General features: G+C 38.9%; 1 protein-coding gene across 1 annotated transcript in view; it reads right to left on the bottom strand.

Moving 5' to 3' along the window:
- The window catches only part of Agk (acylglycerol kinase), an 80,025-nt gene that overhangs the window by 28,256 nt on the left and 34,522 nt on the right, over positions 1-17,247 (bottom strand). The window contains exons 5-7 of the mRNA XM_013021636.1: positions 15,123-15,215; positions 11,169-11,201; positions 9,266-9,360 (exon numbers count right to left, since the gene is read on the bottom strand). Of these exons, the coding sequence (XP_012877090.1) occupies positions 9,266-9,360; positions 11,169-11,201; positions 15,123-15,215 (221 nt within the window). The remainder of the gene's footprint in view (positions 1-9,265; positions 9,361-11,168; positions 11,202-15,122; positions 15,216-17,247) is intronic.

Below are 17,247 nucleotides of genomic sequence, written 5' to 3'. Positions count from 1 at the left end.
TGCCCCTCCCTTAATCTAGCCGTTGACTTGCTGTTCTCATCCTTCCAATCTGACTGCATTTCACCATCTCAGAAAGGCCCGCTCCATCCAGCCCTAGATCCTTTTCCACAGTTCCTTATCATCTATTCACTACAGATGATAAATCAACTTCTATACTCCTTCCTTACTCTGCCCTTTCTCCTTCTCCTCCTCTTCACCCATTTCTCTTTTTTTTTTTTTTTGACAGGGCCTCACTCTGTATTGCAGGCTGGCCTCACACGCACAATCCTGCCTCAGCCTCTCAAGTGCTAGGATTGCAGGCATGCACTACAACAACAGCTCTATCATGTGTATCTCATTATCATCTGCCATCCAGAGACTGAAAAATTCCACAAGCTAGTGCCAATCTAATGTTCACTTACTGACCAAAATAAATGCTGCATTAGCACAGGGCATGGTATAATACACACAGCATTTGTTGAATGAATAACTTTATAGAACTTCAATATATAAAAACTACAGCGAATAGTGTAACATGAATTCCTTTATATCTTTATATTCCTCAACAGTTAACATATAGCCAACCTTATGTCCCACACCTGCCCACTAACTTGTACCAATTAAAGCAAATCTTAGATACTTTACTATTTCAACCATAAATAGTTCATTATATATATGTACAAAAGACAAAGATTTTTTTTTTTTCTGTCGGCCTGAACTCTGGGCTTTGGGCACTGTCCCTCAGCTCTTCAGCTCAAGGCTAGAGTTCTACCACTTGCGCCACTGCGCCACTTCTGCTTATGTGGTACTGAGGAATTGAACCCAGGGCCTCATGCATGCAAGGCAAGCACTCTACAACTGAGCCACCTTCCCAGCCCAAGACAAAGACTTCTGAGTTGGCTTGTGTGTTACAAGTTTTCTACTCTATAGCTGTACTCTTAATTTCACTGTTTGTCTTAGTGACTGTTTGAGGACTTATATTTTACTGATTTTAGCCCTTAAGGCATTAAAATACATGGTCACTACTTGTATTTTCTGATGATCTGTACTGAGAATAGGAAATCTGCTGCTAATTCAGCTTTTGAGTTTTTGGCAACACCAATCCCCATGTGGTGGCATGCTCTTCCATCAGGAACTCCGTAACATCTGGTCATCTCTCGTTCTGTGATAATTGCAGCCAGTGAAAATCACTGCCTAGATTCATCAAGCAATGAAGTTCCAAACTGGCAATCCTTTCACTCTGATAACCATTCTAATTTATTATCTACTCTACTAAGAAATTTGCCCTCATTAACAAGCTAGACACCCTGTAATACAGATAATATGGGAAAGTCAGGACAAATGATTCTTTAATTTTCGAGTTAACAGGATGATTCCCAACATCATCTCAAAGTGCTCAGTTTAACATTTTTATTTATTTTCTCAGTATCACTATGAAATCATTCATAACCATATGTACCTGGTATGTTTCAATTTATTAGTCTTATAGTCAAAGTATTACTGTTGCAAAAATCTTCTATGCTGTCTTTTTATACCTTCCCCTCCATCCCTGGCCGCACTCAGCATTGTCTTCTCACCCGAATTTTACCTGATCCAGATTGCAGTTCAAATTGAATTAGTAGCAACAGTGGGGTATAAGGGTCAATATATAAGTGATGAAAGGTCATTTTAATGTTAAGCCAAGTTGAGGAGGTAAGAACTCTTCCCTGAGGCTTACCCAAGGAGGTAGAATTAGCTAAGTTTGAAAGAACCACTTTGATTTTTTAGGTCCTTCTTAGATTCATGGCAAAATGAAGGGGATTGTACTGAGATTTTTCCACCTATCCCCTGTCCCCACATTCATATACCCTCCTCTATGATCAACAACCCCTGTTACACACATTTGTCACAAGTGATGAACTTACACTGGTGTATCACATTCTACCAGTTTCCATCAGTCTATGGGTCTGGTCAAATGTAAACTGGTACATGTTTTCCGCTGTAGTATACAACCAATCTGTTTCATTGTCCTAAAAATCCTCTACTCTTGTTTTTGTATACCCTCCCCTTCAGCCCTAGCAGGAAGCCACCCTTTTACTACATTCAGTTTCATCGAATCAGAACAAACAGTTAGAATCCTAATGTGTAGCCTTTTTCCATGAGCTTCTTTTACTCAGCAATATGCATGTAAGTTACTGTATGCTTGTTTGAGGTTTGATCATACATCTTTCTATAACTGAACAATATTCCACTGTCTGCATTAACACAATTTGTTATTCCATTAACCTATTGTCTATTCTTCTTGTATGAATGTCAAGTTCTATCAAGGAAGAACCAGTCTATTTTACTGAGGCTATCAAATTTATTGATAGAGTTGTTCATACTATGTATTACCCCTTTAATGATCACAGAATCTGTAGCAATCAGCTCTCTTTCATCACTAATATTAGTAGTTCGTGTTCTTTTTTTTTTCTCTTTGTATGTGTGTGCAGTACCAGGGTATGAATTCAGGGCCATCTGGTTACTAGGCAAGCATTCTACCATTTGATCCACCCTTGTAGTCCTTTTTGCTTTAAGTTAATTTTCAGATAGGGTTTTGAGTTTTTACCTGAGACCAGATCACATCCTAATTCTATACCTCCACAATCATTGGGATTATAGGTGTAAGTCACTGTACCCAGACTTTTTTTTCTTACTTAAGCTAACTAGAGACTTCCTGATCTTACTGAACTCTTCAAGAAAAAAAAATTGAGTTTTTAAATTTTTTTGCTATTTCCAGTGTTCAATTTCATTGGTTTCTGCTCTAATTCTTATTCTTTTATTCTTTCTACTTTGGATTTAATTTACTGTGCATTCCTTGTTTGCTATAGTGGAAACTTTGATTATGGTTCTTCTTTTTTAATTTGTACATCCAGTGCTGCTAATTTCCCTCTAAGTATAGCTTCTGCTGCATCCCATAGATTTTGCTAAGTTGTGATTTATCTTCATTTAGTTCAAAATACTTCTGCATTTCACATCAGTTTTTTTCTCTTATACATGTGTTAATTAGAAGTATATTATGCCATCCGGGTGCCAGTGGCTCACGCCTGTAATCCAAGCTACTCAGGAGGCTGAGATCTGACGATTGTGGTTCAAAGCCAGCCCAGGAAGGAAAGTCTGAGAGATTTTCTTATCTCAATTAACCATCAGAAAACCAGAAGTGGTGCTGTGGCTTAAGTGGTAGAGTGCTCACCTGGAGCTGAAGAGCTGAGGGATAATGCCCAGGCCCAGAATTCAAGCCCCGACAAAAAAAGAAGGATGTTACATAATCTTCACAGATGTTGATTCTCTCATTATCTTTCCAATAATTCACAACTTTTTCTCTCTGTATGATCAGACAGGCCAGTAAGGGTCAGCTGGAGTTGGGCATTTTTCTTCTCCACACCAAGGGCTAGAGCTGACTGGAGTTCAGCATTTCCCTTCCCCTATGTCTGTAAGCCCTGGTTATTCCAGGCTCTGCTTCACTACTTTCTCCTAAAAGGCAGACCTTGGAGTGTATCTCAGCTGTTTCCTTTTCCCTTATCCATTGCAGAAACATGGGATTTTTCTCTGATATTTACGATGGGATCCTAGTTAAGCTCCCAGAAGGAGCTCACAATATTGTTGACTACACAGAGCCTCCAGCCTTGGTCGCCAATAGTTCACTGGCTCTATTCATGAGTCTCTCAGACGTGACCCCCTGTTTGGATGTATCAGTATTTGTTTATCTTCTCCATTAACCAACTGAAAGATAGACCTTGGCAGTATCCTAAGTTCTAAGTTTCTAAAAACAGCCAGATGTAGGTTTTTGTGTGAACATGTATCTTCATTTCTTTTGGCGTAAATACCTAGAACTATGACTGGTCACATAGTAAGTATGAAACTAATTTTATAAAAAAAAAAAAGCCACATCATTTCCTGTAATATCAGTGCTGGCAATGGGAATTTTCATTGCTGGACACACATCAGTAGCTTGGTGCTGTCAAGTTTTTTGTTTTGTTTTATGTTTGGTTGCTATTGTTCCTGCAAGCCATTCTAATAGATGTATAGTGGCATTTCATCAAGGATTTAATTTTCATTTTTTCTAATAACTACCAATTTTCTTCTAGAAGCTTTGTAACTTAAGGTTTTACCTAGATCTAGGATCCATTACTTATTATTACTTGTTTATTTATTTTTGCCAGTCATGGAGTCAGAGCAAGGGCACAGTCTCTGAGTTTTTTCACTCAAGAGTAGTACTCTACTAGTTGAGCCACAGCTCTACTTCTGGCTTTTCTGTAGTTTACTGGTGATAAGAGTCTCACAGACTCTTCTGACTTGGCTGACTTCAAACAGTGATCCTCAGATCTCAGCTTCCTAAGTAGCTAGGATTACATATGACATTTTTATATATACAATGTGAAAAGTGGACTGAGGTTTAATTCTTTGCATTTTATTGTCTAGTTTTTCAGCACATTTGTTGAAAATACTGTCCCTTCTCTACTGAGCAGCCTTGGCTTTTCCTGTAAGTCAATAATTCATGAGTGTGAGCCTAACGTGTGATTCTCTTCTACTGACTGACATGTCACTTCTCTTGCCAACACTACACTGTTCTGAGTAAAACAGTAAGTTCTTAACATCTGATAATCATTTTTCTGATTTTTTGGCTATTCTACTTTATTTTTCTATATAAATTTTTAATTACTCAGTCAATTTTTATAAATAGTCTTCCTGTGCTCTGAGGTTGTATTGAATTTATAGATCCATTTGGAGAGAACTGACCCTCAGGGTTGAGTCTGGCCATCCCGAACATTAATTTTTCTCCATTTATTTAGGTCTTCCTGGCTTTTCTTTATTGATGTGTAGTTTCCAGCATATAAATTTTGCACATTTTGTTAGATTTATCCTACATAGTTCCTGTTTATGTAAAGGATAAGCCATGTTAATATTCTGTTGCCTTTGTTAGACTATTGTAAGTAACATAGTTATTCTGTCTGGAGTTTACACTTACAGAGAGGGTCATTTAGAACCACATTAGGCTGTGTCTGTTGGCTCACACCTGCAATCACAGACTCTTGGGAGGCAGCGATCAGGAGGAACATGGTCCAGACAACAAGTCTAGACAAAAACTTAGTGAGGCTCCATCTCAATCAACAAACCAGGCATAGTGGAACAGGCCTATAATTCTAAGAATGCAAAAGGTGTGGGTGTGAAGGTTTAGGCCTAAGGCTAATGTGCACAAAAAGAAATGCTATCTGAAAAGGGCTGGAGATGAGACTAACATGGTACAACTCTTGTCTAATGAGCAAAATCCTGATTTCAAACCTTAAAACAGAAGAAAGAGAGGAGGGGAGGGGAGGGGAGGGGAGGGAAGGAGCAGAGGAGAGGAGAGGGGAGGGGGAGGGAAGGAGCAGAGGAGAGGAGAGGGGAGGGGAAGGGAGGGGAGGGGAGGAGAGGGGAGAGGAGAGGAGAGGAGAGGAGAGGAGAGGAGAGGAGAGGAGGAAACTGATTTCTATTCAAGGAATTAAGACTGTCACCTACATGGCTGATCCTAATCTGCACTGCCACATACAGACTGGGAGAAGGAAGCCCACCTTTCTATGATAACTGATAGGAATAGCAATAAAATGATTAAAAAAAATACTTTCTAGGTAAAGCATTTAGTAATGGAGCAGAAAGTTATCAACTTGATACTTGTCTGATTTACTTATAGCATCTTGAATCGATAATTGCATAGTATGTCATTTATTGTTTGTCCCTCTCAAATAAATTTCCAATAAATATATAGTTGGCCATGTATCAGGTAATTCTACTCATCACAACTGTGCTTACCTAGTTAGTCTTGACTTCAGCTGTTTAACTGAAATACTATTATTGTACATTTCACAATACAGAATGAATTAATCCAGAATGAATTAGCTAAAAATAGGGTGAAGAAATGGGAGGTTCAGAAAGATTAAGTCAAGTTATTCAGATGCCAGAGCAGGCACAATGAACAGGGGCCCTCTGTCTGGGAAGGCTGCCCACATCTACAGTCTGCAAGCTCTTGGAGTCTCGCCATCACTGTGACCAAGCTGACACATACTTCATGCCTACTTAACCTGGTGATTTAACAAAGCTAAGCATTTATAAGGTACTATATCATTTTTCTGTTTCTTCCCCCATGTATGTTCTTCCCCCATGGTATAACCCCTGTTTTCACTGTATTTGATTCCGGTGCCCTGCATCATGTATATACATTTTTCTAATTTGGGGAGTGGAAGGGAAATTAACAGAATGCTGAAATAAGGATACAGGTTGACCCATTGTAACAATGAGATGTACAAGACACTATGTTGAAAACGAACTTTACAACTTGGTGGGTGGGGGGAGGAGTCGGGAAGATGGGGAGGGAAGGATGGTAGGAAAAGAACAAAGGAGGGGGTAACAATGCACGATAGGAAATGTACTCATTACCTTACTCATGTAACTGTAACACCTCTGTACAGTACATTTACAATAAAAAAATATACAAAAAAACCCAACAAAGCTAAGTACAACTTAAGATACTTTAAAATCTCAAAAATATACGTGGGCTGGGAAGGTGGCTCAGTGGTAGAGCACTTGCCTTGCATGCATGAGGCCCTGGATTTGATTCCTCAGCACCACATAAGCAGAAAAAAGCCAGAAGCGGCACTGTGGCTCAAGTGGTAGGGCACTAGACTTGAGCTGAAGAGCTGAAAGACAGTGCTCAGGCTCAGAGTTCAGCTCCCATGAACATCAAATACATGCGAGTGTGTGCGTGCGTGTAAACACGCACACACACATACATACACGTTGCTGGGCTCATGCCTGTAATCCTAGCTACTCAGGAGGCTGAGATCTGAGGATCTCAGGTTGAATCCAGTCTAGGCAGGAAAGTTTGTGAGACTCTTATCTATAATTAACAAGCAAAAAGCCAAAAGTTGAAGCTGTGGCTCAAATAGTAGAGTGCTAGCCTTGAGCAAAAAAGCTCACAGGCAGTATTCAGGCCCTGAGTTCAAGCCCCATGAACTATGCAAGAATAAATAAAATTTAAAAATATATGTGGGTGTATGTATGTATATGTATATGTGTGTAGATAGATAGATAGATAGATAGAGATATATATGGTGCTCCCTGGTAAGCATGTTGAAATCACTGTACTTACTCTTATTTCTCTATAAAGACATATTTATCTTAGTTTTTCCTTCCATTATGGATGCCACCTGGGTAGCACGTAACCATTTAAAAAATGAGATTGCACATAGGAAGAGTCCACTGTCAAGCTTAGACTGACTTGGTATGAACAGGAGCACACAGGCTCTGAAAAAAGCCACTGAACAGGACTTGGTCCAGAAGGAGCACCCCTCACTCTGGACAGCACTGAGTACCCTGACAGGCCCAGAACGTACTTTTAGAGAACTACTGCAACTCAAAACACTTTACGTGGCAGAAGATAACTAACAAGCAACCTTAATTTATCATTCTCCGGTAGTAACTGGAAGTTCGAAATAAAGCAATTATGAACCATGGAACAGCACTTTCAGAATTATTTACTTGCAACATTCCAGAGTCTAAGAAAATGGTTCTTTTTTCTTCTGCAGTGATTATGGTACAAGAAAATTTGACATCAGGGCAAGAAGCAAGCTTTGCTCTTTTTAAACAGCCTCAGGCAATTGCCATGTTCAGAGGTCTGTGAAATCCTGAACCCAGAGCAAATTATTTCATTACTTAAGATCCCTGAGGCATGCTTAAAAATTAAGTTTTATAAATCTTTAAATTATAACTAGAATTAGCAACAACACTATTTTTACAATAGGGAGAAATCAACTCCTAAAATGCTCAATGTTATTTCAGATCCTCGGGGTTTGCACATGCCACATAAAATAGCTTTTGGAAAGGAAAGGGATTCTCCAAAGAAAATGATCTAACTGATCATTGACATACATACATACATACATACATACATATATATATATACATATACATATACACACACACACATATACAGAGAGAGAGAGAGTACTTGGAAATATTGGCTAAAGTAATTCAAATAGCCTGTGTTGGCACAAGTTCGCTAACATAATCAGGACCCAAACTCAATGAGATTTATCTCAGGTATGCAAAAATTCTTTAATAACTCATTTATTGTTATCTATTGGCCTTCAAAAATTCCAAATTGCAACCAAAAAGTATTATCTACTGAAAAGGCCTCTCCTGTTTTCTAGGCCTTGGGATGCCTATTCAATTGCTGAACAGAACAAAGGTCTGACATATATCTGTATGTATGTCTAGTGGTTATCTTGCACACAAGCTTTAAAAATAAATAAATGTGTTAAAAGATACAATAGTTGATTCCTAGAATTACAACAGCAAAAATCAATCTGAGAATCCGCTTAATGAAAACATTCCAAAGCAGAAAAATACCCTAGCCAAAAAAGAAAAAAAAATCACCTCAATCTTATTACTATCATCATCATCATCACTGGTCTAGAAGATTATAAATAGAAAAGTTACAAGGAATTTTCAACTAATTCATTCAGCAAAGATTTACTTACTTCTAATGTGTCACAAAGCTTAAAGACTCTCAGATATCTCTCTACTTACTCAGATCTTTCTGACAACCACTTGCTCGGGGTTGTTATTAATCACTGTGAAAGTTGGCCCTGAAATTGAAGATCCTTACCGTTTTGAAAGACTATGCTTTGATCATATAATGCTTTCAAGAAAATAGGATAATAATAACAACAATCAGCCTGACTCCTGAACAGTCAGAAGACTTTTTGTTAAGACTCATATCAATTTAATGTAGATGTCCAGGCAACAGTGCTTTTCCTTGTCTACTTTATCCATATTGTCTACCACTTTAGGCAGTCCCAAAGGATGAGACTGTAGTTGGGGTTTTAGCTATTTCTAGCATCAAGATAATGCAGCCAAAGCTCTCAGTTCAGTCTTCACAAGGGACTTGGCATTTGTTATTGTGTATATTTAAAGCCAACAAATGATCTGTGTGAATCTACCCTCGCAAAAGACTCTTACAATGTGAAAGCATAAAAACACTTTGGATGAGAGACAGCTTCATGACTGAGGACATAAAGAATTCACTTCACACCCCACAGGGAACTTCCTATTAGATGAGACAGTCTCACAACCCAAGTGGGAAACTTCTCAGTGACCTGGAAGATTGAACTCTCCTCCCAATTATTTCAGGTTTCAGGCTATCAAAACTCAAAATAAAAAAAAACAAACTTTTTATTCATTCCCAAGCTCGCTCACCCACAGATGCCAACATTCCATATTGACAACCTACTGGACTTTGTTTCCACTGTCAGCAAAGAGGGTATGGCTCAAACTACTGGTCTGTCCCAGTGGGATAAATCCAATGGGAATCTTACTGAAGGTAGCCTGAGGAAACAAAAAGAGAACATTTTGTTGTATGGCAGAGATAAGGCTCAGTGGACCAGCAATGTGCATCCACCATAACCAAGTAACTAGTCCTATGTCAGCCTCCCTATCTCCCCTCCCCCATCTCTAGGCCAGTAATAAAATACTACCTATCAATGAGCAGTCCCTAAAGCAAAGCAAACAAGGGAAATACAATGACTTGGAATTTGGAAGAAACACCTGGATAACTCATTAATGAGAACTGTTTTAAAAGAAACTTAGTTAAGCTAATGCAGAACTTAACAGCTGTTGGATCGATACATTAGTATGACAGAGACTGCACCCTGTCATTATACTATTTGAAAAAGTAGCAGACTAAATTCAATTAGAAACGTGTACATTGATCAATGACACGAAATAATCTCAAGTACAAATAAGGCAAAGAGAACAAGCAAATCAAGTGGCACAGGTAATAGCATAGCAGCAGATTTAATTAAATGCAGCAAATACAGTAGATACTTTAAGGACCTTCAAAGGCTATCCAGAGCACAAATTATTATTAAAGGGACCAAGAAGGATCTGTTTTGTTGTTTTCATTCATATTTTAACTCTTCTAAAAAAATACGTGAGATAATACTATAAATAATCAGATTTAACAAATGAATCCACTACCCAGATTTAACAAATGTTAGCATTTGCCATTTTGCTTCAGATGTTTTAACAACGAACCCCAGATAAGTGCTCTACCACTTTCAGTTACACATCCAGCTCAAAAATTTTGTTTTATACAAAACTGTTATAAATTACAGGGCAGGCAGGATTAAGAAGAAAAAGTTGCTGGGTGCTGGTGGCTCACACTATAATCCTAGCTACTCAGGAGACTGAGATCTGAGGATCACAGTTTGAAGCCAGACCAGGCAATAAAGTCTGTGAGACACTTATCTCCATATAAACTACTCAGAAAAGACTGGAAGTGGCACTGTGGCTTAAATGGTAGAGTGCTAGCCTTGAGCACAAATAGACTGAGAAACAGCACCCAGGCCCTGAGTTCAAGCCCCAGGACCAGCAAAAAAAAAAAAAAAAAAAGCAGCTGGGTACCAGTGGCTCATGCCTATAATCCTAACTACTCAGGAGGCTGAGATCTGAGGATTGTGGTTTGAAGCCAGCCCTGGCAGCAAAGTCCATGATACTATTATTTCTAATAAACTATCAAAAAAGCCAAAGCCAAAAGTGGAGCTGTAGCTCAAGTGACAGCATGCTAGCCTTGAGCAAAAAAACTCAAGGACAGCAACCAGGCCCTGAGTTCAAACCCCAGGACCAGTGCGCGCACACGTGCACACGTACACACACACACACACACACACACTACAGAAAGGCTGGAGGGGGTTTATTAGCATATCTTATGACAGAGGCAGCGGTACTGTCTTTTCTATAATCTAATCCTATCACAATTTAAAATACAACATGGTGGCCAGGCATGGTGGTATACACATATAGCCCCAGCTATTCCAGACGGTAAGACAGGAAGATCTTGCATTTGAATAGAGCATGACCCTGTCCTCAGAACAAAAAAATAAGTGAAAAATGGGCTGGAGGTATAACTCAAGTTGTAGAGCACTTGCTTAGCATAAACAAGGCCCTGGGTTAAAAAAAAAATCATACACCCAAAAATTTCATATCACCAAAAACCTTACTTATAGTGTGTGTGTGTGTGTGTGTGTGTGTGTGTGTGTGTATACTTAAAACATGGAGGGTCAGATAAAGAATAAAAGTGAAAAGAATAGAAAATAAAAACTCAAAATGTAATTATTCTTTTAGGGAAAGCTTACCTCATCTGTTCTTCGAAGAACTCCTGTAACAACCTACAAATGTTAAAAAAATATATTATAAACAACGTGTTATTTTGTTTATGGATTCAGTTTTCATGGACCATAAACTTATACATTTTCTTCCTAGAAACTATGTTAAATGATATACTGAATCTTAAAACATGCTGTATTTTCAAATAGGATTAGAGCTAAATTGGATTTTATCTTTGACCTAGGATCTATTAAGGCTAAAATAATTACAAAAACCCCATATTATATTAGTAAGGTCATGTGTTATAGAACCTATGACTAATGTCTGTGTTTTAAGTTCTATATATAAAATGTGACGTAGATATTAATTATACAATTCACTAAGAAGCAGTCAAATAGGAAAAACTACTTTGATATACTCAGTAAAATTTGCAAAAGTAAATGGTTTTTATTGAGGAATACAAAAAGGGGAAATACTATTATGAAACTGAAAGATATCTGAAGAAAAATAATTTCTCACAATTCTATCACATTGAGTAATCATTAGCCATTTTTTCACATTTGATATATGTGATATATTTGATATATTCTCCATAATCTTCTTTTAATCAATGCCTATTTTAATGGCTCCAAATATAGTAAATACATAATTCATTTTCTTTCCTTCAAAACATTTTGTCAAGTAAGCGCTGAAACCTCCCTCATCTGAAAGAGGTCTATTTCCTTCTTTGTAGTTATGCTATAAGAACTCTTCACACTTCATTAAAAAGCCATAAAAACAATTACAAGTTCATTATCAAAGCCTTTTTCTAAAAGAAGCTTAGGAAGGCTCACACAAGTGCCAAGTCAAACAGGACAGCATTGTCTGCTATTAGCTTCTGACCCCTACATACACAGGAAGCTACCAAATGGAGATGAAAGGCAATCAGAAATGAGGTGTGGGTATGAAGGGGAGAGGATGGGCTAATGAGCATCAGGCAAAATCCCCTCCATTGGACTCTCCAGGGACTTCTGGTACGTAAAGACTGCACTGGCTTATTATGGGGATGAAAGAACACTTGCAGGACAAAACACTCTCTTCGCTGGGTGAAAGCAAGCAGTAAGAGTGTATCACTTTTTTACATTAGCAAACCTTTAGCCAGGTGCTGGTGGCTCATGCCTCTAATCCTAGCCTCCTCTCTGGAGGCTGAGATCTGAGGATCATGGTTCTAAGCCAGCCCAGGCAGGAAATCCCATGAGACTTTTATCTCCAATTAAGCACCAGAAAACCAGAAGTGGTGCTGTGGCTCAAAATGGTAGAATGTTAGCTGTGAGCAAAAGAGCCCATGGGCAGTGCCCAGGCCTTGAAAAATTCCATGACCAACAAGAAATGAAAGAAAGAACAAAAGAAAGAAAGAAAAAAAGAAAGAGGAAAGGAAGAAAGAAAGAAAGGAAGGAAGGAAGGAAGGAAGGGAGAGAGAGAGAGAGAAAGAAAGAAAGAGAGAGAGAGGGAGGGCCAGGGAGCTGGGAAGGGAAGGAGGGAGGGAGGGAGAGAGGGAGGGAGGAAGGAAGGAAGGAAGGAAGAAGAGGAGAGGGATGGAGGGAGGAAGGGAGGGAGGGAAGAAGGAAGGGAGGCAGGCAGGCAGGCAGACAGATAGGAAGGAAGAAAGGAAGAAAATTAATTTAAAAATTAAAATTAATTTAAAAATTAAAAAGTAAAAAAGTAAACTTTTATTTTAAAACAAGTTTTATGTTCCCAGCAACATTGAGAAGATGCAGAGTTCCCACACAGTGCCCTAACCATTACCAACAACCTCCAACCAAGTGGTACATTTGTTATCACTGAAGAGCCTACCATAATACATAATACATTAGCACCCAAATGCCATCATTTACATGTGTTTTGATTTCCACCTGCCATAAGCAAGCATTCCTGTTACTCCATAGTCTTTCTAATAATCTGACATTGTTCATTTTGAGGTTTTCTTTTCTTTTTTTTCTTTCTTTTTTGAAGTAATGGGGGTTGAATTTCGGTCTTTTGAGCCACTCCTCCAGGCATTTTGCTTGTAATTTGTTTTTCAGACAGGATCTCACTAACTTTGCCTACTGGCGTAGAATCAATCCTTTGGTCCTCTTGTCTCTGCCTCTCAAGTAGCTGTGATAGCATAGGTATTTCACCACACCCAGCTGGTTTTGACCATTCTAACAGATGTGTAGTGGTATCTCACTAAGACTATATAAGAGTAAAACAAAGGCAACTCCACAGTTGACTGCTTGCCTAGCATTTACAATGCCCAGTGTTTGGTTGCTAGCAATGAAAAAAAAAAAAGATGGATATATACATTCTCTTGAAAAGAATCTTTAAGTTTTATTCGTAAGGATCTGTCTTCGCTGTTATTGTTTTAAATGTACCATGTGATTTATTTTTGTTGTTGTTTCCTTTGTATGTTCTTTCTCCTATATGGCATATCCCCTGTTGTCACTGTACTTGATTTTGATACCCTGCATCTTGTAAATACATATGTCTAATCTGGGGAGGGGAAAGGGAATAACAAAATGCTGAAACAAGGACACAGGATGGCCCATTGCAACAAGGATACCCACAGGACAGGATATTGGAAACAAACTTTACAACTTCAGGCGGTTTTTAAATTAATTTTGTTTTTTTTTTTTGTAGGGCCTGAGCTCTGGGCCTGGGCGCTGTCCCTCAGCTCTTCAGCTCAAGGCTAGCGCTCTACCACCTGAGCCACAGCGCCACTTCCGGCTTTTTTCTTTTTGCTTATGTGGTGCTGAGGAATCGAACCCAGAGCCTCATGCATGCAAGGCAAGCAATCTACCACTGAGCCACCTTCCCAGCCCCTTAATTTTAAGTTTTTAAATTAATTTTCTTCCTTTCTTCCTTCCTGTCTGTCTGCCTGCCTACCTGTCTCCTTTCCTTCCTCCCTCCCTCCATTCCTCTCCCCTTCTTTCTTTCCTCCTTCCTTCCTTCCTTTCTTTCTTTCTTTCTTTCTTTCTTTCTCTTTCTTTCTTTTTTTCCTTCTTTCATTTCTTGTTGGTCATGGAATTTTTCAAGGCCTGGGCACTGCCTATGGGCTCTTTTGCTCACAGCTAACATTCTACCATTTTGAGCCACAGCACCACTTCTGGTTTTCTGGTGCTTAATTGGAGATAAAAGTCTCATGGGATTTCCTGCCTGGGCTGGCTTAGAACCATGATCCTCAGATCTCAGCCTCCAGAGAGGAGTGTGGGAGGTGGGGGAGGGAAGGGATGGTGGAACAACACAAGGAAGGGAAGGGGTAACAATGATCAACAAGTCATGTACTCATTGCCTTACTCACGTAACTGTAACCCCTCTGTACATTTTAACAATAAAATTTTAAAAAATTGTAAAAAAGAAAAGGAAATATTTCTCATAATTGAAACTAAGGACCCTTTACAAACAGAACTATTTTATAGAAGTTTTCCAAGTGTAACAAGCTTATCCTACCCACCACCATTTTGTCTTCTGTTTTATCAAGTAAGTTTAATAATAAACTCTTGTGTTGAATAGAGGGTTTTACAAAAACAAATAAAATAGAAGCCCCTATAAAATGTTACAGCTACACTAGTTTAAAACATTTGTCCTAAAAAAAAAAAAAACTATAAGAAAAATAATTTCCAGCTGGGCGCTGGTGGCTCACGCCTGTAATCCTAGCTACTCAGGAGGCTGAGATCTGAGGATTGCAGTTCAAAGTCAGCCCCAGCAAGAAAGTCTGTGAAACTCTTATCTCCAATAAACCACCAGAAAACTGGAAGTGGTGCTGTAGCTCAAGTGGTAGAGCACTAACCTTGAGCTGAAGAGCTGAGGGACAGCACTCAGTCCCAGAGTTCAAGCCTCATGATCCACAAAAAAAAAAAGAAAGAAAAAACAAATTTCCTTAAATGATAAGTACTTACATCATTGTTCTGAAACTTAATGTCTTTTTTTCTTGCTTTCAAAGTAGCCTCAAAGAGAAAAAGCCATACCTCCTGCAGCGTCCCATCTCCTCCAGCAACAATGATCACATCTGTGCTTTCCATCAGTTCCAGCAGTTTCTTAGCTTGTCCCTCATAATCTGTCTGAAATACAGAGGAAGCCTTTGGTAAATCTGTTATCCTAGGACCACAAAGTCAAAGGTTAAAAAGCATGAGGTATTTATTTTCGTTAAGGTTATACCTGGACTCTCTCAACTTTTACATAACTGGTGGACATGAAAAAACCCAGCTATCAGAATAATTATGTATAGCCTTTTTTATCCTTTTATACTGTAGAATCTATTGTATCAGCCTCAGTTAGATAGCTTGTTAAGTCAGTGGACCCATTTCTGGTCCAGTGCAGATCCCAATGTATCAGTCACCCATTGCTCTTCATTGGAAGCCAGGAAGTCAAGTACATATGCAAATGAAGAGTAGCAGATGTTATGAAAGAGCCCAGATTTCAAGACCGAAGAGACCTAGATCAGTTCCAAACTCTGCCATATTTTAACTGAGTGGCTTTAAACTCTCTGGATCTTAATTTCCTATCAATGAAATTGTGTGTGTTAGGGCGAGGGGTAAACATAAACTTTGTATTACTGTCACAAACCAATATGAATCAACCAGAAAATGCTCATAACTAGTACTATACCAAGTAATAGATTGTCTTTCTATGATTGTGCATAAAGAAATACAGTAGTGTTTCAAAGTAGTCACAAAGACACTTAAGCCTTACCATGTCACAAAGACACTTAAGCCTTCCCATTTTCATTGGACACATTTTATCTCAGATACATGCATGTATTTAAATGAACCATTTTAGTCACCAATGATAGGTATACTTCTAAAGCCAAACACTAAATTAAAAGATACAATGCAACCAAACCTGAAATTCAAAGTATATTAGATACACTGATAGGCAAAAGTTGGATATCTAAATTTCACGTGTTTCAAGCTCCCATGGCTTATTAAAAAGAAAAAAAGTTTGTTTTTATCCCTCCTAGTTAATAGAGAGGAATTTTCTTTTTTTTTTTGTTTTTATCTGAAAAAAAAATTTTTTGTTTGTTTGTTTTTGGGTCCAGTAGTGAGGCCTGAACTCTGGGCCTGGGTGCTGTCCCTCAGCTCTTCAGCTCAAGGCTAGTGCTCTACCACCTGAGCCACAGCGCCACTTCCCACTTCTGGCTTTTTTCTTTTTGCTTATGTGGTGCTGAGGAATCGAACCCAGGGCCTCATGCATGCAAGGCAAGCGCTCTACCACTGAGCCACCTTCCCAGCTGGAGAGGAATTTTCTAAGCAGGATCTTCTATTCCCACAGATGCCTCCTCAACCACACTAGACTGTGCTATAGAGGGGACCCTTGTTAGGTCTTTTAATTAAAACATATAAGGAATTCTGAAAACTCTATAAGAAAACAGTTGGCATGTGGTACATGTCTGTAATGACAGCTATGCAAGAGGCAATTACAGTGGGATAGAAGAAGTTCAAGTCCAATCTGGACAAAAAGTTAACAAAATTCCAATCTTGGGTATATGCCTGTGATACTAGCTGCACAGGAAGAAGGCAGGGGTAGGGAGATGGCAGTCTGAGAACTGGTCTCCTTGTTATTTTATGGAACCAGGAAATAACCAATCTGAAAAATAATGAAAGTGAAAAGGACCAGGGACATGCATGGCTCAAGTGTTAGAGTACCTGCCTGTCCAGCAAGGCACTCAGTCCCACCAGAAAGGAAAGAAGAAAACAATCCAACTGAAAAGCAAAGATCTCAACAGACATACAGTAGGCCTATGGAAAGAGGCTCGACATTATTTGCCTTCATAGACTTGCTCATCATTACACATTTGTTATGTTGACTAAAATACAAAAGGCTGAAAATAGTACATGCTGATGAGGATGTGGAACAACATGAACAAGTGTTCAGTCACTACTGGTGGAAACGCAGCATGGCGTGCACACACACCACATGGAAGTCAGTGGGGGTCAGTGTGGCAACACGCAATAAAACTAAACAAGTGGTGCCGGGAAGATGGCGGAGGAGAAGCTGAAGGCTAAACAAGCTCTCGCATAGAAAGCAGTTTTAGTGCTCCAGTGAACAGTCCTAAGCCAGAGAATCACACCAAGTGTGCCATCACAGGACAGA

The sequence above is a fragment of the Dipodomys ordii genome, unplaced genomic scaffold, assembly GCF_000151885.1.
Source record: "Dipodomys ordii isolate 6190 unplaced genomic scaffold, Dord_2.0 Scaffold56, whole genome shotgun sequence".
Lineage (NCBI taxonomy): Eukaryota > Metazoa > Chordata > Mammalia > Rodentia > Heteromyidae > Dipodomys > Dipodomys ordii.
Note: the sequence above shows the minus strand (reverse complement) of the source record. Positions and strands in the feature narration are given on the sequence as shown.